This window comes from Sceloporus occidentalis, unplaced genomic scaffold (assembly GCF_023333645.1).
Source record: "Sceloporus occidentalis isolate IW3139 unplaced genomic scaffold, rSceOcc1.0.p SCAF_79, whole genome shotgun sequence".
Lineage (NCBI taxonomy): Eukaryota > Metazoa > Chordata > Lepidosauria > Squamata > Phrynosomatidae > Sceloporus > Sceloporus occidentalis.
In genome coordinates this window covers 3,715,808-3,742,317 of record NW_028317059.1, presented here as the reverse complement: position 1 = coordinate 3,742,317, position 26,510 = coordinate 3,715,808, and the positions used below count along the sequence as shown (strand labels likewise).

Genomic DNA, 26,510 nt, shown 5'->3' with positions numbered 1-26,510 from the left:
GTGGCACTAGGGGAGATGAAGAGGCGGAGCAGGGGACCACTTGATGGATGTAAGCTGCATAGGGTCATGAAGGGTCACAAAGCGTCATATGATATGTACAAGCGTAAAGGATACAACACAGAACAGAAGTGACAGGCACAATTTAACTTCCATGTAAATTAAGGTTTCTTCCTTTATGTTTAATAATGTACTTAATTTATTATCTTTATTTAATGAACACAGACATTTTTACATTTACTTAGCAATGCAATAGTTATGCATTCATTATGAATTTAATATATTTGATGATGTAAACAAATACATTTGTAGACTTTTTTTTATCCCTAGATAAGGATTCACTATTAGATCCTATCAGAAAGGCGGCATTTGGTAATTGGATTCAGAACCAGTGGTGGTGGTTGTTGTGCCTGATACAATCAGATCACAAATGAATTTGTATAGCTTATAGACCTTATTTTGATGCTTGCAAGTTTGTTCTATACTAAACCCACCCTGAGGTGGGTGAATGGGTGGGCAATGGATCATGGTGTGAATGTGTGAATGCTTGGGGCTATGTCAGTACTAATACACTTATTTATATACCGCTATCACCAATATGTTCTTCCATTTATCAGTAGCCAAGGAATAACCCTAGAGTTGAAGTTATTTTTCCCTACCCTCAGAAAATATTAACTAAATCTAATGTTTTTATGGATAACAAAGAAACTTTATTAACTAATTACATATATATTAGAACATGCACTAATAAATGAGTTAGAGTACGTTCGCTTGTACCAAACAGAACCCTGATCTGACAGCTGCCTGGTACCATAGCGTTCTATAGTGTCACATGACCTATCACCTGACTTGGGAAACATGGCTGCGCCCATTGGGCACCGTTTCCATTCTCTACGGGTCCAATTACTGTTGCTTTTACTGTTCGGATCGGGTTCCGCGCATGGAGATTGCGGCTGTAACGCAGCTAACAGAGACGGCGGCACCGGATCAAACAGCTATGATCACGGCGCGGCGTTTAAATACTCCCGGGAGGCGAACGAGGCGGATTCTGCACCCAGAGAGGTAAAAGAGAGGAGTGAGGTAACGGGAGTGCAAGCGAGGGGGTAGCAGAGGGCAACTAATTAATAGTGATGGAGAGACACAGCGCAAGGATCAAACTATAGCGGAGAACGGTCGTTATTGTAACGGGGGACATAACCGGGCGCTGCTATTGTCACAGAGGCCGGCAGTAATCCGTGTTATTGATTGACTGCTCGCTCTGACTCCATTTGTTTCTGGAAGTGCCCCCCGAATCTAATATAAAGATATACATCTTTTTGCACATACTGTAATCAGGGCCTGTAATCATATATTTATGTGTTAATCTGCTACATAAATGATCTCAAAACGACAAAATTCACTTCAATCCCTATTGATTTAAAACAAAATCCACTTCCACTATTTTTATTGAATACCGTTCATACATGATAGAGGGGAGGTAAATAATGTGCAAAAATGAGATATTTTACGCATGTCTCAGCATTTTATTTAAAAACTTTAGATTTTTTCATTGACTATGGAGTTTCTTGGATATAATTGTTCAATGTATGGCTTTGTATATGACTTTGTGGGGCTTAAGTCTCAGGTACTCCCCATACCCTACGTTTTTCTAATTTAGCTGCACAAGGGCTACCTGTACCCAGAGTCCCAGAGAAGTATAGTATAGAGTACTATGCTATATATATATATATATATATATATATATATAATGTATGCTATGTAAGTACTCAGTCTGGATTCTCTGCAGTTATAGGTTCTGATGGAGACAAAATGAATTTATCTATAATGTGACATTAAGGTGTTCCGGAAGTAATGCCTTTTTTCACGGTGCAGATGGTTCTGCTTCCTCCGGGAATCTTCACCATGGGCACCGATAACCCTGGTATACCTCAGGATGGAGAGGGACCACCCCGCCAGGTACAGCTGGACTCGTTCTATATGGACACGTATGAAGTCAGCAACTTGGAGTTTGATACATTCGTGAGAGCGACGGGACACGTGACGGAGGTGAGCAGGTGGCCGTGACCTGGATTAAGGAAAAATAAGAAGGTGGGATGTATGCTTTAATGTGGATTCATCTTTAGAGGGGGTGTCAGGGCCATAAAACTATAATGTGGCCAAAAATATGGTAATGTTATATTTCCTTTCTTTCTAATGAACACAATTTCACATCACCAACCAAACCATTTCTTGCTCATATATATCTCCCTCTTCTCTCTCCTACATATGCGATGAGAACAGTTTTTTGCACCTCTTCATTTTACTTGGTAAACGTATTCGAACCATCGAGTGCTCGTTCACACGTACAGATTACAGATATAGCATTCTGCCTCGAAGTTCCACGTTAAATATTCAGAGAATCCCGTAATGTCAGAGTTTGAGCCGTGTATTTCCCTGCCGGTACATTGTTTATTGTATAGCATCACATAAAACCGTTGCTTTACTTTAATGATCACATTTTATATTTCTAGGCGGAGAAATTTGGAGATTCGTTTGTGTTTGAAGGTTTGATAAGTGAAGATGTGAAGAGTGGCATCGATAAGGCGGTAAGTTAAATTGATCATTTGAATATATTCGGAGTATACTAAACCTTGATTTAGTTTACTTTTATTGTCCGATTTTATCAGAAGTGCTTTATTGGGTGCCTATTACATGGTCATGTCAATCAGACTAAGTTTGTTTCATCGTCCCAGTCTCTGAGAACTCTGAGCAATGTTCATTATAGAAAGGTGTTTGGTTACTTACTTGGCACCTTTCCCCAGATATGATGAGCTTGTTTGCCGGTTTAGTGCACACTGATGCATGGATTGGCCCAGGTATACAGTTGATTATACCCAGCATAGCAGGACCTTTTAATCTAGCGGCAGGGTCCAGTAACCCAATGGTGCCCTCCCATGCCGCTGGCACAGACCTCCATTAAGCCAATGAGGGTAGCAGCATTTGTGACGGGGGACCCTAGACACAGTATCTGTGATAGTTACACTATATTTTTGGTACAGGTGTCATATTCAGTAGTCTGAATAGAATTACATGTTGGATGTTGCACATGTTGGATGTTGCACATGTTGGATGTTGCACATGCTGGATGCGTATAAGTTTAATGGTGATTAAGGGTTCTGTCCCAGAATGAACGATGTTGAATCCTAAACGGCATGGCTGTGCAGGGCTTATCTGACTGCTCGATTATGGATGCCTGAGAAGTAAATATCATAATATATAACATGAGCTTCCACCAAAGCCTTGTTTGGGTGGCTGCGAGCTGCCAGGTGCTTGTGGGTGTTTGACAGCTATAACTGCATGTTATTTACATTAAAATCATATTATCCTATGTATTGTCTGTGTTATGGAGCATTACGCCGTGACAGCAGCGGGATGTGATTACGTGTCTTTTTATTTATTTATTTGATAGAAAAGACAAGGTTATTTCCATTTGTAAAGACTGCACGTAGACGCTTTCAGCTTTATATTCGGCAGATCCATCTGCGGTGCGGCTGACGGAGGCTGTATGGTTGTCGTCTGTAACGTAACAACTCTGTGGGGTCTTCTGTCTGTACTCGCATCAGTAAATATACATTTTAGGCTTCGTTTCTTTTATTAAAGCTCCGATGCTGTCTCGAGCCGTGTATACATTTCCTGAGAATCTCAAATAGCAACGCAAGCTGTTAGCTCAAACCTATGACATGTTCTTTGCAGTAACCATGGAAACTGTAATAACAAAAGAAATTGGAAAGGGATGTCAATGCCAGGGTTATATGCATATTCAGAGATTCACCATTTAACAATATAACGTAACGGCAAACTGAAGTGGGCCAAGAAACAATTCTGCAACCCAACCGCTGACGTTTTTAATTTATTTTTAGTTAAAAGGAGATCTGTGTAATAGATTGGTGATATATATATATATTATGTAGTAGATGCTTGCTAGTGATTTTGTTGCATAAGCTATAGTTTAATGTTATACGTCTCATGTTATAGATACATATCGTGTCTTAATAGGTCCTCATCTGTGCTACCGTTCAAATGTTTGGGGTCACTTAGCTGTTTACATGTAAAACGAGGATATTTCTAGCTGTTTAAAATAATTGCAAAAGGATTTTCTACCAATCAATTTGACGTTTAAACCTAAACTTGGATCAGCGAACACAACGTGCCATTGGAACACAGGAGTGATGGGAGTGATAAAGGACTTCTGTATGCTTATGAAGATATGACATTAAAAATCAGCCGTTTCCAGCTACAATTTACAACATTAACCCCCGTCTGCGCTGGATTTCTGATCCATCTCATGTTATTTTAACGGACGGCGTTTGCTTTTCTTTCAAAAGCAGGGAAATTTCTCAGTGACCCCAAACCTTTGAGCGGCCCTGTATGTAGGTCACTAGTCGGCTTTAAAAGTCTCACAAAGGGATCGAGAATGTAACCGCTTCCTGCGTTCCCAGAAGAACAGCATCTCAAACATGCACAGAAATAACAACGCTAAGCCACTGGCATGAGAGGAGACGTATTAAAGCTTGCCGCTTTCCCGAAACCCTCCATGTTACGGCTCTGTATACCAAATAAACCCATATAATGGCATTTACAAAATAAAGTGCCCCTGCCTTTGAAAAATGATAATGTAGGGGGTAACCTTTGACCTATACAGTCTGCTAGCCAACTGGCTGGGAATGTATAGGAGAAAAGATATGCGCACGCACCCACAATCCTTTCCAATATGTCGCAGAATGCTGCGTGCGCATGTCACACATACAGCATTCTGCGATCGAGAAGAAGATGCTGTCCTTTCCTGTCATCCACAAAGTTTTTTGGATATCAGTTCCACTTTAAGATAAGTAATATATATTATTGGGAAACTCATCCATCCCAACATTCTGATGTGTGTGATTATTTCATTCTTCATTCTTTCTTTTATTTCATTCTTTCGTAAGTTACCAATCCCTTTTTGGTGACAGCATTTGCAAGGGATATAGAGAAATAACTTCAGCGCAGGAGATTGATTAGTTGTTCTAGTGTTGCCACAGTTTAGACCAAATATCTCTAAGATAACGAAGCAAATGTAGAAAAATTACATGCTGTCACTTTTAACAGAGAGATCGTTTATTTAGTGCCAAGAACTAAATTACAATCTAGCCAACAACACACCAGTAGACGGCTATACATTGCCGATAATCTGCATTATATGAAACGGTATATGACGCAGAACAAATGTAATATATTTTCGCATCCAATAAACTCTGTATATAACTATGCGGTTTCTAAATCTCTGGATTTACAAAGCAATCTGGTTTTATGCCGCTATGGCTGTCCGCTGGCTGCAGTTTCACTCTTCAAAGTCCCGTTAGCTGCACTCGAGCCGTGATCAAAAAAACTTGCATTAACTGCGGCATACACAGGGGGCACATATCTCGCAACTAATTATAATTTGTGCTAATTAGATGGAGAGCTATTATAATCCTAGCGTCCTCCCGAGACAATTTAAAAGGTACTGTACTCCGCGCAATTAACACTTTAGCTGCCGATGCATCATTTGACCGTGAATTAGTGAGAATTTGCCAAGCAAGCAAACTTTTAGGTTTATTCACTGAATTTCTACTTGACTATAATAATTATGGTACTTATTTCTGCACTCACTGTGTGTCTTTTTTGGGTAAGGACACATTTAGTCTGATGCATTACTTATAGCTCTCGATATCGGTCTACTATAAATTTTATAAAGCCGTACAATAAGATCTCAGGTCATCAGAAAACGGTAAATCCCTTTGAATTCTCCTTGTGGTTACGATTAGCGGGCATTTTATTATTGCTGCCGTTTTAATTCTCCTTGCGATTCTGCTTAGAGGGCATTTTGTTCTTGCTGACAGTTCGTTTTGTACATCCAAGAGAGAGTAAAGAATGCGTGTGACACATGTCCCCTTCACGTGGAGTGGAGAAGATGTACAGCGATGACGTGACCGCGTGTCTTTCTTTCAGGTTGCTGCTGCGCCCTGGTGGCTTCCCGTGAAAGGTGCCAACTGGAGACACCCTGAAGGTCCCGACTCTGATATCTCAGAAAGGTACAGGATGAATATTTATCAGGCGTAGCTGCAATCACATGAACACTGCTTCAAATGGACATTTATCTATGGGATAGTCTATAGAGATCCCTATAAACACACAATAATTGAGTGAAACATCATGCTATTCATGCTGGGGAATATATTGGGGGTTTTCTTGCCTGCAGTGCAATAACCTTCTGTAGATAAACCGATATGATATCCATAAAAATTAATTTTTTGATGACCCTGCTTAAAGCCTTATGTTCTGTTTAATGTCCCAATTGCTGGCAAATCACTCCCTGCTGTTTTCAAACAAATACTTTTTATTTGAAAAGTTTGGAAAGACACAAATAGTCCGCTAGGTCTGCATAGTGTAGAAGGTTTGGAACTTAAATTGCAAACTCACTAAATATGTAAGGCTTTGGTTACACCATAATTGCAGATGAAAAGCAGTTTATTAGCAATAATATATTGGCAGATACCGGTATTGAATTATTTAAAGATAAGTAGAATGTCTACAATTTTGAAGTCACTTTGAAAAATAGGATGTTTGCATTTTAGCGTACTATTACTGGATGTGGCCATAATCTGCTTTATCCTTGCTTTGGGTCAGGATGGACCATCCTGTTCTCCACGTGTCGTGGAACGATGCAACGGCATTCTGTACCTGGGCAGGAAAGCGCCTTCCTACAGAAGCTGAATGGGAATATGCCTGCCGTGGAGGACTGGAGAACAGGTGAGTTCCCGTACACGTGATTGCAGCATTCATAACCCGTCCTAAGGATCTGTCTCCAGGGATTAATCAGACGTTAATCTGAAATGGCCAGTCTTTTGATTTAGAGACAATGAGCCATTAAAACCCTGTCGTTTTAGCCCACAGTCGCTCCGGCTTATTGAAATGCCTTGTTCCCTGAGTTGGCATCCTCGCCGTAGGTAAATGAACTGATATGCATTAAAGTGCATGAGAGGACTGGAGTGCACCTTTAATGGGTTATTGGTTGTGCCTTAAATCTTGGGTTTCATTTCACGGATGTCAACAACCGTATTGTCCCTGTTATATGCCACACTTTGCCCCCTAATTTAAATCTTTAAAGCTCTAAATTCGGGGTTTATATATTTAGGATGGCTGGCGGTACTACCAGTGCGCAAACAGACCAGTGGAATAGAGCACTTTCAGAAGCGGTCCGTTGGTAATGCAGTCCCCTGGCAGCACAAGCTCATGAAATTAGTTCCTCCCTGTTCGCTCATTCTGTGCTGGAAAATACTGCTTCGCCCTTTTGCTAATGTGTGTTTTTTCTTAAAAACAAAACAAAACATTTTCTTTAAAATGGTACCAAATTATAAGGGTGCTGCCTTTAATTGGGTATGAGTTGTAATCCGGGAGAATATGGCATATTCCCCTTATTTCTTTATCGAGCCAAATGCTTTGGAACTTGGACTCCTCTGTTTGTCCCGGAATCCAGTACAATGAGATACTGCTTTTTTGACTTGCGCCACGCTCAGATTGTCCAGAATTGTGATTTAAAGATTAGACTTCTTAAAATAGAAATCCTTAATTCTCAAAGAAGCCATAAAGAGCCACTTATTTCCATAATAGCAGAAGGCTTTTTCTGTGTGATCCCTGAGAGATACAGGCCCTGCCAAGTTGCCGGCTTAAAGGACAATAAAGAACAACATTAATTTGGAAACATTAAGATTACATCTTAAGATGCATTGTCTTATTTAGTATTGTTAGTTAATTTTATCTCGGGGGGGGGGTCTATTGTTTACTAAAAGACAGTAGAAGATTGGCCTTCTATTAAGGTCCATGTTGGTAAAGTTATTTGTTCTGCAGCCAAGCTGTTCCCTATTGCCTGATCACATAATAAACTTATTTTATGAGAGCATTGAATAAGTCGGTGTTATAGCCTTTTAATGCACTTACAGCATCCAGAGCACGTTGGAGTTTATTCATTAAATACTGAATTATAGATGCAGTATTTCAGCTAGCCACATTAACCATGCATTGTGCAGGGCCCACTCTACAGGAGAGACTTTCTTGGGCTGACCATTCTTGGTGCATTCTTGGAAAATTCAAGGTACAGCTTATTGTCCCTGACATCCACACTAAAGAAGAATACATATGAAAGTACTCTGTGAGTAACCCTAACCCCGCCTGTGAGTACTTTGAAATGCATTCTTAAATAAATATTCTGAAATAGAAGCTGCAGCCCTGCAGACCCCTACCCTCAGTGTTCTCTTAGCCAGTGCTGGAGCTGACTGTCAGTAAGCATGTCATATGTCCTGTACGGAAGATAGCTGTGGAAGGGGCAAATGCACATAGGGGGATTCTGTAGAGCCCCCATTTTATTTGCAAAAGGTACACCATAAACATGTAAAGGTCATGTGATAGCCGGAGTCCCTTTTAATGTATAGTTAATGGATTAAAGGTTTCAGCTCAAGTCCAATTCAAAGTTTAGTGAATAAACCCAATTGTATACCAGCTGTTCTTCTGAGCAGTAGCATTGCGGGTAAAGTGCTGGATACGTTGGAGATGCATATGATTCCATTACAAACTAAGTTAATCTTCTATTGGGTGAGAATCAAAGTGTTCAATTTAAACACTTCTTTAAAACGCTTACTAACCAAGATATAAACAAATGTACAAGATAAAAAAAAAACGTGAATCTCAGATATTTTTAGCAGCAAAAAAAATATTTTTTTTCTGCACACAGTATTTCGATTCGCTCCTAAATTAGTAAATTCCAACGTAATTCTCGCCCTGTGTGGCACTAGGAGGGTTAATCTCAATAAATCATGTGTTGTGCTGAATTGTGTCTCCAATGAGCTTCACATCTTGTTATTATGAAGGCTCTTTCCATGGGGGAACAAGTTACAGCCCAGAGGGGAACATTTCGCTAATCTTTGGCAAGGGATTTTTCCAACCAACAATACCGGAGAAGATGGCTTCGTGCAAACATCTCCTGTGAGTACCTGACTTCTCGATTCGCGGTATACAAGCGGTAATATGGTGCTGCTTCTACCGTAGGGGGTGATCCATGGATGTCCTCACCCTTCCCACCAAGAATTCCCAGTGTAGAATAGTAATGGAGCTCCCAGTCTTCTCCTTGTGTGTTCCTCACAATCGTTTTCCCCGCGGCTGGCTTGGCCTTATCACACATAAGCCACATGCGTTGTACTGGCCAGCAATAGACTACGGGCTGGGGGCCACAAGTTATTCTGATGATAGCAGTGCGCATGTTCCTGCAGCAGAGCGGGGCCAACGTTTCTCCTCCTGAGCTCAGGCTCTGAATTTGCCCCTTTAACCCAACTACGTATGCTGTAGACGGGACTATGACAATGCAGGCCGATTTATCTTCTTACATATGTGTGCTCCACGTAAATGCCAAGATTTATATCTGTGTGGAGCCTGTGTATGGCTAAACCATGTGGATCAATGACCGGTGGCACGTCTGGGCTTTCTGTTTATAGCCCCCATGTTCTTCAGCACATTGACCGGAGTCTTGAGTCCTGAGGATCGTGGGACCTTCCGGCGTCTGTGTGAGCCCCATATTGCGACACCACCTGTAGTGCTTTTATCTAGTTCTCCCGTAGATAATATCTGATTCTCCTTCACAGGTAACTGCTTTCCCTCCAAACGGGTACGGACTGTATAACATGGTGGGAAACGCGTGGGAATGGACGTCGGACTGGTGGGATACAAATCATTCAGCTGCCGCTTCTTATAATCCGGTAAGAGCCCGTTAAGCTTCCGTACGCCTCGTTCTCCTGTCCTCGTGGAGGGACCTGCCTTGGACTCTTCTCTGGAAGAATGTAACGGGGCCGCGGAGACGCTTTACCGTGTAGGAGCCGCGGAAAGCCTGCGTCTGACTCACAGATTATTGTTCGGAAGCCTCTCTGCCGCCTCTTCACCTCGCCCTGTGTCATGTCTATTGTATACGTTTGTCTCTACTTACAGATGGAGTAACCCTTTAGGTGTTTTGTACACTATTCACAATGTTCTAGAATTAAAATAACCCTTTTTAAGACAGACCCCGGCCTCCCAATAGTTAACATACAGACATTTAACTCATCGAACACCTTTCTAGAACATTCCTAGTTCGGTATAAGAACAAAAGGTTTATCCAGTGAGTTATGGCTTTGGCTCTGAGCGCTTGATAAAAAAATAAAATAATAATTAAAAAATAAAACATAGTTGACAAGGCATCATTACTAATAATACACATTGTGTTTTAATTATGTAAAATTTATCCGGATTTCGGGGTTTTTTTTTAATATTTATTGGGTCCCATTGTACAGCACTGTGGAATATGAAGGCGCTATAACAATCAATTAATGATAACAACTTGAGGCGATACAGGCATTTTGTTTTTTGTGGGTGTAGTAGAGCTGAATAACCCCTAAATAATTTAAACCCTATTAAATTATTGGTTTTGGAACTTTCCTTTGTATCCAGATAAATCATATATTTCTACATACTGGTTGGCTGAGGCTGATGTGAAGTGCAGTCCATCATAAGGTGTAGAAATATTTGAAGAAGCAGTCACAATCAGACTAGAGGGGCAGAGGTTAAGACGTCATGGTAGGATGTTTTACCTACTGACAGGGTGGTAGATAAGTGGAACTGTCTCCTGCCAGATGTGGTAGAGCCTGATATAGTAAGGGAATTTAAACATTCATGGGAGAGGCTTATGTCTAAGACAAGATGAAAGACCGATTAAGGCTTGAGTTGGTTACATCGGTTAAATGTGCAGACTAGATGGGCCAAATGGCTCTTATCTGCCTCGGTTTCGTAGCCTAATTGAAGGTGCTTGTCTTTGCAGAAAGGCCCATCGTCGGGAACAGACCGGGTGAAGAAGGGAGGATCGTATATGTGCCACAAGGTAAGTAACCTAAACCAAATCGTTTTCTTAATTTTCACCTATTAACCCTTTACAGTTCTGTGCTCCCATAACAAGGTCACGTGAGATAATAGGGTGAATACCTACTAACCCCCGAGATGTAGGAGCACTTTGTTTGCGCTGAATGTGTTGCCACTAAGAACGGCTCGCGGGCAACTCTTCGACAAAAGCCAAGTTCTCTGACTCTTCCCCCCCCCGTACTTGCTGAAAGTACCCTTTCTGGGAGTTTGATGTTTAAGTCGCTGCGAGGCACGTGGGTGAGACCGATCACGAGTATCTCTCAGCACATCTTCCGCTTGGTGCTAACCGTTCGAGTTTTCAGTGGCAGTTTATAGACCATCTGACGATTCTGCGGATAATTTTAGCTTCCTAATCACTGCTCTCTGCCTGTTTACCGTTTCACTGCGGATCTCAAACAGGCAATTTACAAAAACACTTTGATTTTCTGCTTTTTTCTTTTTTTCTTCTGAAGCTGCGATTTTGAATGAACACAGGGGGGACCCAATCTTAAAATGTGGCTTTAAATGGACCTGGCACGTGTAATTATCGTTAGTCCAAGAAAATTGAAGATGATATTTTAATAGATAAATATTTAAAACAAAAAAAAGTTATTTGTTTCGAATGCAATTTGGCAAGGCAAGTTACCCTAATTGACGTATATTTATTTAAAAAACAATATTGTTTTGTTCTGTTTGCATTCATATAATAATAATATCATAATATTTGTGAAAGCCTCCCTTTGCAAGTGATAGAGAGGATACTGAAAAGTCCCATCATGCAAAGAGAAAAACAAAACCATAAAACCCAATGCACTTGAGCTAGAAAAACCGGAAAGGAATAATGGCATCCAAAGTTGAGTTGGCCAAGACGTTTCCTCTCATCTGTTGTCCGTCTCATGGGATAAGGACATTCTATAAGAGGTCGGCACACCGCAGCCAGCTCACCTATCTCTCAGCAAACGTTTTTATGTAATAGCTTTCCCCTTTTTTTTTCCCCATGACCTCCTAAAATACTTGGTGCCTAAGGCCTATGGGTAGCCTGTCTTGGAGAAAAGCCAGCATTGCTTCCTGCTTCGTCTAGCGTCCCTCCATGGACGCTCCTGCCATTGGATGGACTTTAATGCTTATGATAGCCGCGCAGTCCCTTTAAATGCTTGCAAAGTCCCAGCACTGGATTGGAGAACTCAGCAGGTGGGAATCTGTTCAGATCCTTGTGGGGAAACCGCTTCTGTCAATTTAGATGGCAGAACTTTCCCACAACTGACTGGCTGCTTGGCAAAAAATGCAGGACCACGGGGTATTAGAGGGCAACTGCAGCAACTGGGCTGCAGCTTCTAGATCAGGTTTTTTTTTTTTTTTTACAGGGGGTCAGAGACAATAACCTGCTCCTTAAGTAACAGTTGGCACATTGTCTCTGATGTCAGGAGCGGGCATAATTTACACATCAATGCAAATGTCCCCATAGAAAATCTTAGGATTTGATTGGTTCATTTATACATTGAAGAAAAGCCGTGGAATAATGTGTATTAGTAAATGCGATAGAGGAAACACCCTGTGCTACTTATTTAAACATCTGTCTTTCCTCAATAAATACTGGGTTAAAACCCCCCAGGATTACAAATGCAAAATCTAAAATAGCTGTCAGATACGTATAATTTATACATCATTCAGGCTTTTACCACTTTACAAAGTATCAGAAGGTGCATATTTTATCATCGCGTGCAGCTTCGTTGGCCAGGTAACTCCTATTAATGTAGAACAGATTACATTTTTTAAGTGTTCGTTACAAAACATCTGATTTCATTTTCTACAGTTTTCCTTTACAAATCTTTGCAAGAATATGAAACAGAGATATAGTGGATGCCGTATAAGCTTTTACAGATTTTTTAGTATATTTACACAACACCGTCAAATAAAGACGTCTCTGCGTTAATTCACGAGCTTGAGGTGGAATCTAAGCTTTAAATACACGCATGAAGGGGCTGAAGCCGTAATAAAGCAGAGACTTTGACGCGGAAATAAAAACCGGGTGACGGCAAAGTACCGTTTATCGGGAAAGTGTAAATTATTGATCCCCGTAGAGTAGATGAATTTCTCATTTCGAGGTATGCATAGTTGGCTTACAGCTGCGGTGCTTTAAACATAAGAATTCATTAAAGAGAAGGGAAATGATAGAAATATACTAAAGGAATACTTTTGCTACAAAAGAGTGTTACACTCTAAGACTAGAGGATCAAAAGCTTGTAAGAAAGATTCACTCCACTGAGAATATAGTAGATACATGGGACAGCGGGGTTTAATAATAATTATAATAATAAAAATAGTGGATAGAACAGAGAAAGGAGTTGGGGGACATAAGACAAGACCAAGGGCCAATTTATTTTTAAAGTTTTATAACAGGTAGAACCAAAAAGCAGAGAGTTTCCAATACATTGCTGCAGAATATTATATATATATATATATCTGTATATAATGTACAGTTTAAATACATGTTTATTCATTCGGTTTATTATTTCCTTCTCTTAGTCATATTGCTATAGGTACCGATGTGCCGCACGCAGTCAGAACACGGCCGACAGCTCATCCTCCAATCTTGGCTTCCGATGTGCTGCAGACGCAGAATAGCCCGGTCCGGATGGGCCATCGTATACTATGAGAAGCAGAATGAAATAAGAAGAGCCTCCCGCGTGTATTCCTTTAAACTTTCTGTGAAGAAATGTACTTAAGATATTGTAATTTTTTTTTTTTGATGGACTCCTTAAATTCTGTACTGTATAATAATTGCACTTCACGCAGTGACGAAGGAGATTCAGGAAATGTTCGTATAAAAAGCTTTGTGGGGGTGTCTCTAATTACCTTTTAAAGTATAATAAGCCGTATCTTGATACGAGACAGCTGTGCGGATCGGCCACAGGAGGAAGCTGGTTTTGCACAGATTTTTATACAAAGAAAACGTCCATCCTATGCCGAGGGAAGAAAACATTAACATTCCTTTTTATGACTTTTTTCTAAGTTAATAATACAATGATTGTGTTAATTATGATTGGGTTGTCTTTGTGAATGTGTGTTTGATTATACCACACATTTCATGATTTCAGTTTGGCGGGGCTTATGGATTTGAAAAGTATATGCTCATTGTCTTTGTGCCTTATGTCCTTTTAACCCTTTGAGCATCAAACATGTATGATATACATGGTTGATAAAATAGGCCTAAATGGCGATGCCACACATAGTGGCTTCCTCGTCCCCTCTTTTCCCAAAACGATCTTGGGGGAAAAAAAATGGGTTTTCTGCAGGCAGAAATTGGATCGCCATCACTTTCATTTACCTTTATCGGAGGTTTTGAGCTTTGTCTGTCTTTATACACAGATCACTTATACAAATAAATGCACGGCCTCAACAACAAAGAGAAACTCTGCCAAATTTCCTTGGTAATCAATAATAAAAAGCCCGTGCATGCTGGCATCTGATCTATTGTTAAACAGGCTCGGCCGTCTGCTAGAAAACTGTCTGATCCCTACTTGTTGGGTTACCGATGCGGCACTTGAGGTCAACCGTGGTTTTATAGGTTCTTCAAGGGGCTAATCGGTTCCTGCTTTGTACAAAGAGTCATCAAACGGGAGGTAGCCAGAGCAGCATGTGGTTCCACACAAACACCTCTTGCAGAAGCTCGGAATAATATTCTCTTTGCCTGGCTTTGGAGTCTCCTCACCAGGGACGGGGTTAAAAGAGATCCCAGAGTAATCGTAACATAGTTCTTCCCCGGCCAGGATACTTCGGCCTGCAAACAGTGCCAGCTTGGGAACCATGGAGTGGGTGCGCACTGGTACCATGAAAAGGTTAGGTTGGCAAGAGTGGTTCAAAAACCGGCCCACGTTCCCTTTACGGGTCGGGTCCACAAACGTCTGAAGCATCCGTCCTCCGTGGAGGTGCTCACGTACCACGATAATGTAGTTGTTGTCGCTGTGTTTCTGGGAGTGGATCCTGCGGCTGGCCTCTTCGAAGCCTAGAACCTCCCCTGCGTATTCACATACAAACCGGCCCTTTGGGATGTCCTCCTCCGTGAGCAATCCCCAGCCTTTCCCGGGAAGCTTAAGCACTTTAAGCCGAAACTGCAGCCCTGTCTGTGTTTCTCTGTTGGGACAGGCGTCCCCACACTGACACATAATGTTACACTCCAGGATGGGCCTCTGGTTGTCTATAATGGCGCGGTTTGCATAGTTCGCTCCGTGCGGCAGACATGTGCAGGTCTCGGGCATACAGCAGCTGTTACCGCGGCATTCACAGCCCCGTATGGTCACTTCTCCCGGATCTTCTTCGGTTCCAGGTCCTGCCAGCAGCTCTGGTGTGTACTGTGAGAAGATACATGTCCGGAGATTAATATAGAGTGCAACCAACATGTATTGTGTAAGCCAAGCTTTGCTCTAGGAGGAGATGAAAGGGTTACAGAAACGCAGTCCAAAATGGGCAATATATTGCAAAATCTGTTATTGGCTGTTGAATGACATATTACATAATCCTAAAAAAAGATGGAATCTGTTCTTCGCTGCACAGTACAATGGGACTTATTACATTTTGCCTAAAGGTGTGAATCAGAATTCAATCCTAATATCTCCATATCTGGGAAATGTATAGACGCTCCAGCAAACACTGCGTACAAACCGAAGACTTTATAGTTCTATACACTAAATAAAGTTATATAATGGCATTCAGATATTAACACGTTTATTAGGAAGACTAGTGGAATCTTGTGAGCCAAAGCAGCACTTGGGCTCGGCTCACCTGGCTGGATTTGGCTTCTAGGAGACATTGGCCGGATCAGCTTCTGCTCATACTATCTCCCTACTAAGAAGACCTAACTCTCGTCCATGTTGGCTCCCCAAGGTCTAGATCGGATAGATCCCACGGGATCTAACATTTCAGGGTCTATCCACAGTGTTTCCTACAGTTTTGGGTCTAAATTTCTCTTGTCTATTATATTATGGTAGTTTGGCACAGGGAAAGGTAAGCTTGGTTAACCACATACAATATATCATACAATACATGCCAGCAGAGTTAATACGGTAGTATACAATTTACATAAATGTCTCAAAGTTAGGTTGAAATCATCACCTTACGTATGAACGGCCAATAACGGACCTTTAACTGTTGGAGCAGGGAGACCAGTGGTCATTGCCGGCCAAGTTTCAGCACCAGGATTTTAAAAGTCTGTACGAGCGACTCTATTGGTCGCCAGCAGGGGGCTCGTCTGCCATCAACCAATGAAGTACAGGTGTGCTTCATTGGTTGATGGCAGAGGAGGCCCCTGCAGGCGACCAATAGAGTTTCTCAGATGGACACTTAAAATCCTGGCGCCTGTGTAGTCTGTACCGCGTTAACTCCATATTAACCCCTACTACAAAAAATGGCAAAAACGGAGAAAAACAAACAAATGTACACTAACAACATAATAGAGTACATTCCAATATTTTATTGTATGTTTGATTTCTGTATGAACCTGATACAGTCACTGAAATGTCATAGTGGAGCTGGGTCCCTGAACAGGCTTTTGGGTTGTCGTATCTTTTGGCCACGATACCCGCTTGAAGACTTCAGTGGGTTCTCCTTTTGAGGAGAATCCAAAAACATCCAGCCCTCCTTTGGCTCAGGCCTTGGAGAGAAGGAGGGGACTTCACATCCCCCTTGTGGGGCGCGCAGTAGAAGAAGATGAAGATTGGTGACCACTGCAGCACCGTTCTTCACTTTCTTCAGAGGACGATTGCCATACCTGGGAAATTCTGAGTTCTGGCTACCCGGCGCCTTCCCTTGCCAGGGGAAATGGGTGGGCAGAGGGGCGTGTCAAGACCCCGCATCCCGGGGGATTCTGTTGTTGACCCAAAGATGCGGTGCTTTGTCCGGACTAACCATTTTCCCAGGGCAAACATTGAGTGTGTTCCTGACCACAACATACGAAACGCTCATCATACTCAGTTACAGGGATACCCCACTTTAAGGACATTTACTTAAAGGTCACTCGCAAGTAGGGACATGGATACAATGCAACCATTCCTGATTATACACATTCGCTTCACATGAATGGACACATAGCAGCATGACCCCGGCACGTAGCAGCATGGCACCGACACGTAGAAACAAGGCGCCAGCACGTTGTTCTATGTTAAGATTGCAGTGCAGGACACGCATTGATAAGTAATAAGAGGTAGTGCTTCACTTTAAGTTCATTTCCGCTTTACACACATGCTTTGGACCCCATTGCATGTCCATGTGGGGTATACCTGTGGTTTCCAGAGATCAACTGAGCCTTATGGGTGCTGTAGTTCACACAGAGCCATAAAGATACCTGTAAAGGGAACCTAGTGTCGGCTATAAAACTACATTTCCCATCGCCTTTAGAACTTTACAAATATGCCTACATTTCCCGTGATGCTCTGCATACATGTAATAGGTACATGTTCCAGAAATAACATGCGCCTTATCTCCAATTGCGGCAGCAGAGCTGCTCAGGTCTCACCTCAAACGCATCCATTTCCTCCAAGGGTCCGCACACCGGCACCGGCAGAGCCTCCGTCCCACCAGTCACATCGCCCGGCTCCATTACAACGCTGTAGGAAGCTTGGAGTGTTTCTGATTGGTCAGATCGCTAAACAATCACCGACGAAGGGGCGGTACTAGGAATAATTACAGGGCGCTGGCGCCCTCTGGTGGTAGTAATAAGTAAAACATTCTGTGCCACCAAGATGCACCAGCAGTGATTAGAGGCTGTTGTCATAAATATGAATGTAAATGCTTAGTTTATTCAAAAAGGCATTAAATAAAGGCATATTATTACATCACCTGATTTACATAAAAATCACGTAAGGGCCACGGACTTGGTCCAAAGACATGCCATATTACATGATATTGGACTAGAAGCCCATAGAACTGTCACCTTTTCTTAAACAAATATCCATTGTGCATTAAACCCATGGAATTATCACCAGCCGAATTATTACAGGCCAAGGTATAGAGCTAAGGCAATTGGCGATAATTGGCTACGCATGATGGGAGCTATAAGCCACAGATGCAAGCGCTGGTAGGTCATTGGTAGAAATCAGTGAAATCCGGTAAGATGGCTGCTCCCAGCGGTATAAATCCCGGTATGCTGTGTATATATTACTTACCGCAGGTCTGTAAACCATTACAGTTTTATTTAGTCCATTTCATCATAAATTATAATATTGAGTAAAATATATGTTATATTTGACAAAACATTTTCTTCATTTATTTTTTAAGGATCCTGGAGGAAAAGTAACCGAAAGGCCACACGAAAGGAAGGATATAGGGTGGTATGTGGCCACTGATTGTACGGAGAGGGTCGGGGTTTGAGTGAAGTCAATTCCGCTTGACTTATCATCCATGACCCCAGCAGTTGAGCCAACTGGCCTCCTGTCTGCCGTTAGGAAGGACGGGTTCTCCTGCGGATCATTGAGCTCTCTTTCTGGTTAGGAATTAAAATTGGCCCTGGCACTTTAAGGCTTGCGGCTGATAAATGACATGCGTGTAGCTTTCTGGATACACGCAGGCTGGACAGGATTGGCCTTGGCATATCTGGGAACTCTCTGGGTTTCACCTGAAGACTCCAGGTGAAGGAACCCTCACCTGGAGGCTTTGGCAAATATTGTTATTTAAAAGATTGATTAATATTCTTGGTATTTTTGGGAGCATTGATGATTGTTAGAACCATTATACAATGGAGATTTAGAATGCGGAAATATATACTTAACAAATAACTCAACCCCATATACTGTATAGCACTTTACACATGTTTATGTGTTTGTGATGGAGGTTGTGTGCATGTGTGTATGTAGATGGGAGAGTGTATGTCATGTGCGTGTGTGTAAAGCAGCAAATTTGGCACTAGTTTATGCAGGTTGTACAAAATTGCGTGAAAACTCATTGTATTCAGGTAAATATTGTATATTAGTGTAATGCCTTTTCACAGTGTGACGGAAGCCTCCATCACCAGGGCCACTGGAGAAGCCTGACTGCCAGCCTCCTCCCTATTGACTATGGGCCCTGGGTCTGTAAAGACTTCTGTGGCTACCCCCAGCAGTATCATCTCATCACTGGCTGAGGGGATTATCTCCAGCAAACAGCCAGGATCTGCAACCAGGGAGTGACCACCATTCTTTTAGTAATGTTGTATAAACCAGTCTCCCCCCTATTGTATTGTTAATCTCGTTACTGCCCCTGTTGTCTCTGGGAGACAGGGGTCCCAGGCTAAGGGAGCACAAGACAGCGGAGGTAGTCGGTCAGACTAGCCAGCTCCGTGACACACAGGATCTACAATATTAATATATATTTAATGACAGTGTCGCTTTAAACTTGGGTGTGAGGACACATTTTATTTAATGATGACAACTCCTATGTCTGCAGGACACCAAAACACCCCGTTGCTTGTTTTTTTTCTTTCTGGGTAAAAAATCTTCCCCGCAGCAGATTTTCTGCTCATTTCTCCATTTTCTTCATGTAACACGACCCTCGTAAAGAGCAGCAGCTTGGATGCTAATGAATAATGGTCCTTTCCAGGCAAAGGTAGAAAAGAATGTCCCAAATTCAAGCAAAAATAATGTGTTTCCTAAAAAAGCCACCCTAGTGATGTGATACATGGCCTTACGTCTTATAAGAGGTCTACGGAAACAAAACACAGCTGGGAAAAATACACCTGACCTAGTTCATGCACAGACACAATCTTTTACAAATTAAACAGCAATGTCCGTACAGAAATGGGCTCTTGGTGATGATCTTTAGTTAACAGATGGATCAGGATGTCTACAGCTTCCTTATTGAGCAGCTTGGTCTGGTTGTGATCAATGTTTGACCAGGAGATGGCTTTCTAGTTGTATCCGTTATAGTAAAGAGACGCCCGTCCAGCCTGCAGGTTGTTTCATTAACAATGGATTTTGCTTGTTAGGTTTCCATTCATTACATTTTAATATTTAGGTGGGACCACCAGCCCACAACCCCACTGCTACAACCCATTTGTTACATATAATAAAATAATGGCCATTAAAATGGTCCAACTTGAAAATGTCAAGTCTTGCGGGCCAATGCCTCACGCCATTTATCAGTCCTTTGTGCAGATATAGACTGACTGATAGAAATGAACCTCTTCTTCAGCCCTTCCCCAGCACGCTGAGCACCTGGCTATTACATCATTTCAGAAGATAACATCATCATCAGAGTCATAGTCTTCTGTGATTAGTCTTCTTCTTTAATGGTCCATTGGCCTTCTTTCTAGAAACACTGCCAAGTCGGCGATGGAATTTGTAAGCCTATTCCTTTTGCATCATACCTCCCAGATATCCATTGATATAACACTAAAATTGACAATAACACTAAAACTCATTAATTTCCAGAAATTAGCTTCTAAGCAGTATTTTTTCTGCATTGGGTATCTTACTATACATCGGTTTCTCATGTTACACAAACTGGCCAGTAGAGGGCAGTAGAACACCAGGATGCAGGTTTTAAAAAAAAATCTTTTACAATATGTGATAGTTAATAATTAACAAGAGTAACTCATTTAATGTCTTTATTACTGTAACAATAAAATAATATTACCGCCTTTTTTGTCTGGCTTATTTTTGGAGTATAAAAACTGGATTTGCTGTCTAGATTAAATGAAGAATATGAATAAAAAAGACAATTCATATATAATTGGCTGCTGTACGCCCTATTGCCTCTGTTAGTTTGTACTTCTGATTGACCCAAACTGTATTTTGCTGTACTGTTTAGGAAAACTGGTATTCCAGGAAATGTTGCTCAGCGGTGTCCTTCTCCAGGCCTCGAAGAAAGCAAATGGGACAGAATTTTTGGATATCTCAGCCAGCGGTGGCCTTAGAACCAGGCATCCCAGGCAACCTTGGGTTCCAACAGGTCATGACTTCAGCAGGACAGCCCTAGAATAAATGGGCATGTTATCTCTCTTTCCCAACATGAGGGTTCCTGGTGCATTTTCTAAACAGGGCAACTTGACATTGGGAACTTTGTTTCATTTGTGGCTTGTTAGCTCTCCAAGTTCTGGGCCACCAAAGAGTATTCTTGCTTGCGGCCCATTTTGGTCAAGAACTGGCCTTGAATCGAGATTGGGCACAGGCATCTCAATTAAAAATTAGGAACCATCAAGTTCTTCATAATTCTCTATGGATTTGGTTTAAGAAAGAACCCTTTCTTGTTTTAAGTCCTACTGCTCTACTCCCTCTTCCAATGTCTTGATTGTATCTCTTCTCATCCTCCATTCAACTGTCTTCTCCATACACCTCTTCTCTTGGCAATGTTATGATAAGACCGCCAAGAGAAGAGATGTATGGAGAAAACATTATTATCAACTCATTTTATGATTATCTGCATTATAAAGATGTAGGATCCAAAGGTTAGGAAAGCCAAATATGTAGCTTGGATCCCAACCAGAGCTAGATGAAGAGCTGTCAGAATATCTTCTTAATTACACAGTTTTATTTGTAAATGCTATATTTCTGCCACCAGTGTATATCGTAATTGTCACAAAATCATGTAAAATGGGAATATTCGTATATTTTTTATATTTTAATCTAGCTTGGCTAATTACATCAGTATTATTGTATGTCACCACCTGATTTATCAGTTTAAAACATGAAAGTGGATTAATAAGTGTTTATTCAGTCGGAATTTTCTTGCCTACACCTACAGAAATTTATTGTCGCAGAGTTTATGAAAAACCACAACTCATATTTTTCTATCACGTCTATTTATCTGTGGAGATGCCAGAGATTAGGGAAAGCAATAAGCTTTATACGCCCCGCTGACTTTTCCTTTGCACTGATTATTACGATGTAATTTTAGCCATAAATAAAATAAAAACAACGTTATTTCGAGGCACAATTGTTCCTAACGTTTACATAATACATATACTTGGAGAAGTCAGACTCTGAGTACTCCCAGCATGCGGACCTGCTTTCCATGTCTGAGCCACTTGAAGAGCATGGCAGGCTTTATTGCACCCATCAGCAAACAGATCCTCTACTTACTGGACATTGGGCCATAGACATAGGGATGCAGATTATGGTTGTTCTATGGTTGTCACTTTTTCAGGGTATAGAAGAGGCAAAAGGGGAGCGCCAGGCAGTAGGCCACACGCTCCTCCCTATGCCTAGTAACATTTTTACCTAGGGTGCTACCCTATGCCCCTGGTCGCCCGGTCTTGGCTGCGCAGCACCAGGACATGGCTTCATATCCTGACGCTCTATGACTTAGAGGTGCAAACTGCCCCATTGAGCAGCTCAGCTCGCTCACCCAACAGGTTTTTTGGCCGGGGGGACTTGCCACCCTAGGCCTAGTCGACCCATGGCAGAATACACCACCGTCTCTGCCCTATCCTTGTTTCAGCATGCTTCTCTCCATTCAAATACATTCCAACCTATGCGTACAACATTATATTTAGTGCATTCAGGATGGAAATAGACGAGGGTCAAACTCCAGGCCTTGAGGGTCGCAAACAGACCAGGATTATAAAAAAATGATTGTTTCGAACACGTGATTTAATCAACTAATTTTGATTGATCTACCAGTGCTCATACAATCAGACAATCTGGCCTGGTCCTGGCCCTCAAGGCCTGGTTTTTGACAGCCTGTTCTAGAAGCACCTCATTTTGTCACTGAATGCACAGCAAGTTTCCGGCAGTCCCAATGAAGAGAACATTTTCAGGGACATCAACAGCTGTCCTGCTATGGGTGCTCTTAGGTGGATCATATTTATCAATAGAGGTCAATAGACATGTTTTGATTAATGGAAGAGATGCCCTTACTCTTACTATCACAAAATCCTATAAAAGAAGTAGTAGGGGTAGTAATGGTAACTACTAGACTTGGGCACCAGGGGGCTCTTCATGTTCGTCTTCGTGCTCGTCTTCGGGAAAAAAAAAATCTTCGTATTCCGCGAATATTCACCTGTTCCTGTCTTCTCTTCGGGCGAATATTCGTGGACATTCTTCGTGTTCGTTTTTTCTTCGTTTTTTCCGGTTAAGGGGTTAATACGGGGTTAACGCGTACCGCAGCAGCTCTGGCGCCAGGAGTTTAAATGTCCGTATGAGCAACTCTATTGGTCGTCAGCAGGGGGCTCGTCTGATTGCTGGCAACCAATAGGGTCGCTCGTACAGACTGTTAAACTCCTGGTGCCGTAACTTTTCCGGCAGATGCCATTGGTCTCCCTGTTCTATCAGTTAAATGTCCGTACAAACGACCAATAAAGTCGCTTGTACGGACATTTAACTGATAGAACAGGGAGACCAGTGGGATCTGCAGGGTAAGTTGCAGCATTGGGGTTTTAAAAGTCTGTACGACTTTTAGGCTCCTGGTGCACTTCTTGCACCTTAAGGGGTTAAGGGGCCGTGCAAGTGAGCCTATTGGTTGCTTGCACGGCCCTTTAACCTACGGATTTCCGCTCCCGTTATCTAATGCAGCATCGAAGGGGTTAACGGGAGCGGAAATCCATAGGTTAGCTGTCAGGGGTTACAAAGGCCATGTAGGCGACCAATAGGCTCATTCGCACTGCCCTGTAACCCGTGACGGCGAACCTGCGGATTTCCACTTCCGTGAACTGCCGCGATGCCGCGATGCCAAGGTAAGTTAGAAGGGGGGGGGAGTGGTAGACGAAGACGATCACGAAGATCTTCGTGGTGTGTGTCTTCGTCTTCGCCTTCGTTTTACCGCCGCTGTCTTCTCTTCGGCGTGTCTTCGGAACGAACATGAAAACGCACTCTTCGTGTTCGTTTTCATGTTCGCCCGAAGACGAATGCACAAGTCTAGTAACTACAGAATTAGTAATGCCATTGTTCCATTATTAATATTAATATCTGTAAATATTTGTCTGAGTTTGCACCAAAAACAACAAAATTACCCGTCATATCGGGAATGGCAATAAGGGCTTATGTAGGTCGTTACGCAGACAATCTGCCAGTCGTGCTCGTGGCACCATCATCACTCGCGGTGTCTGTAAAGTGACATTGTACACTAATTCCACATCATTTCTAAGCCCAGTCCCGTCCATGTGCTGCATCGGGCTTCCAGCTGAGATCTAAAGAACCTTAGAGTCAGACGAACATTTCCAGCTCGTTTTGGCTTCGGCTTCAAGGGTAATTAAGCAGCTCATTATTTGTTTTCATTTTAATTGCATTCCTAATGTGGCTAATAGTCTGGCATCAATAATTTGCTGCTAAAAATACCGCCTGTAGCTGGGAAGAGGATTCTGCAGGTATAAAGCATACTCTGCACCATAGTCTATGGCAGGTTAGGGTAACCAGCTGAACTGTATCTTCTTCAGTCTCATCACCCTTGGGTTGCCCTGTTTGGGTTGGGACCTCCATCCCTTTCAGCCAGCTATAGGTATATCATTGCAGTCCCCATCACTCTCTTTTGTGCTTCAACAGGGGATTCAAACACAAGGCTGGCTACGGTTATTTAGACATGGAATGGAATAACTACAGTCATTCTATATCAGTATCATCAAGTGAATTAAGATCTTGACTGTGGGTATTTACGGATGCAGCCCACAATAAAAAGTAATACAGCTAGGAACATAAGCAAGAATGAGAGATAGAGTATGTTCCAAGGTAGACACGACTAGCATTTAAACGTGCCCACATTAAAATGAACATCACAGGAACCCCTAAACATTTCTAGAGGTTCCACTTCTCATTGAGGGGGAGGACTATGGCCTATGTGCATAATATTTAATGGGACAATTGATTGAAAAAAAAAAGGCGTTCCCTGAGGCAGAAGCTGGAGCCCTGAAGCTGTCCTCCCTCTAAACATATCTTGTCCACAGCATATAAGTGAAGAAGTTATAATTGACCAAGCTACGTGACCCTGCTTGCAGTGTGTGTGTGCAAGCTGCTGGAATGAAGGCTCTGGGCAAGATAAAGCTGTGATGATGTGAAGGAGTGAGCGCGTGCTGGAGTGAATGTGTATGTGTAAATAAGTTTGTGTGTTAGCATGAGTGTGTTGGTTACAATGTGTGTTTGTAGGAGACTGGGTGTGAACGCGTATTAGTGTGTATGTATAAGCACGTGTTAGTATGAGTGTTAACATGACTGTATGTGTGTATATGTAAGTGCATGCATTAGTGTGATTGCACAAGTGCTTGTTTGTGTTAACATGAGTGTTTATGTGAGTGATAGAGTGAGTGCATATGTTACAGGGGGTTTAATCCATATGATAGCTGAGTGTCCCTTTTAAATTATGGTTTTCTCCCTCTTACAAATACATGTGGAGGTTCCGCACAATTTCCCCACCATGACTTTCTCTTCCGTAGTTCTCACCCTTGTCGGAAATGTGTTCAGGCAAGGGGGCCGCATCTTCTTTTAAATGACTATTTTTTCTTCTACATGTTAAATAATGCAGAATAGAGCACTTACTCGATATACCTTTTATACCTGCTATGCGCATCCCATCTTATCCACATGGGCGTTAATGTTAACGATCTGGAAAGAAAATAAGAGGAAAAAGGAAATCTCTAATATTCAATATATAAAGAATATATTGAATAAAGTATATTGAATCTTTGTAACAGGCAATGTTACCCTTAAAATAAAGAAACAATAAAATACAAATCATCCTTTTTATCTTGAAATGCCGCTTCAGTGATGCGTTTTATCCCCTTTTATGACAACCAACCGTATAAAAAATTTTTGTCGTTCTGCATTGTTCATATGCGAATTTTTATTCTCGGAAAGTATATTGCGTAGGGTTTTAGACTGAATGATTGCATACATTAGGGAGACGAAGCAAATATCTTTCAGGGTAAAGTAGGGAGAAAAAACAAAATCAAAACAAAAATACAGTACACATATATATATATATACATAGTAAAGCTTTTTGGACAGTTAAGCAAAACGTCATTAAAAATACGTTTGCACAATTATTCCGCAGTATGGTCAGCAAGAGTGCAGGTACAGGTAGTGTCTGTAATGTGCTGTAAATTCTTCACTGTCATAGCACAATGGGTTAACACAATGGGTCTGCTCAATCCTTCTCTTATGAGCCCTTTCTACAAACAGCTTCAAATAAATCTGCAGATTACACACACATGGACCAATGACTTCTACAAGGTTTGTCGCTGATTGCGATGGACACTGAGGTCTATGTGACAGTTGCCCTACCCCTGCTCAGGGGCGAATTCCGTGATTTCCCATGGAAACTCATACCTTCCACCATTCAATCCCCTTTCACCTCATTAATTAAATTTTTTGCCCCTTCACTCATCCTGAAGCACCTGGTTGCCCTGATTACATCTCGAGTCCTTGAAGTGACTGATGTTGGCAAATAACAGGGTTTAATAAAACACTCTCACACGCCTTGTCCCTGCTTGTTAATACCCATCAATGTCTCTTTTATCCGGGGATTATTGTCACAAATGCACCATGCAGTGCTCCTGCGACATTAATGCATCCATTCAGTAAATATTTTCCTTAAGTGTCTTCAGTAATTCAGGCACAATAACAGCGGTGGGAGAGAGAAGAGATCGG

General features: G+C 41.9%; 2 protein-coding genes across 2 annotated transcripts; one reads left to right on the top strand and one right to left on the bottom strand.

Moving 5' to 3' along the window:
* Window positions 1–855: 855 nt before the first annotated feature.
* LOC149285458 (formylglycine-generating enzyme-like) lies at window positions 856–13,593 on the top strand. The gene is made up of 9 exons (XM_089495380.1): window positions 856–1,077; window positions 1,870–2,043; window positions 2,508–2,582; window positions 6,004–6,086; window positions 6,682–6,804; window positions 8,919–9,033; window positions 9,687–9,800; window positions 10,892–10,951; window positions 13,495–13,593. The coding sequence occupies exons 1-9, from the start codon at window positions 856–858 to the stop codon at window positions 13,591–13,593; spliced, it is 1,065 nt and encodes a 354-aa protein (XP_089351506.1).
* Window positions 13,594–14,549: 956 nt separating this feature from the next.
* On the bottom strand, window positions 14,550–17,563 carry LOC149285457 (histone-lysine N-methyltransferase SETMAR-like). The gene is made up of 2 exons (XM_089495379.1): window positions 17,480–17,563; window positions 14,550–15,320 (listed from the first exon to the last, which is right to left on the bottom strand). The coding sequence occupies exons 1-2, from the start codon at window positions 17,561–17,563 to the stop codon at window positions 14,550–14,552; spliced, it is 855 nt and encodes a 284-aa protein (XP_089351505.1).
* Between the last annotated feature and the right edge of the window lie 8,947 nt (window positions 17,564–26,510).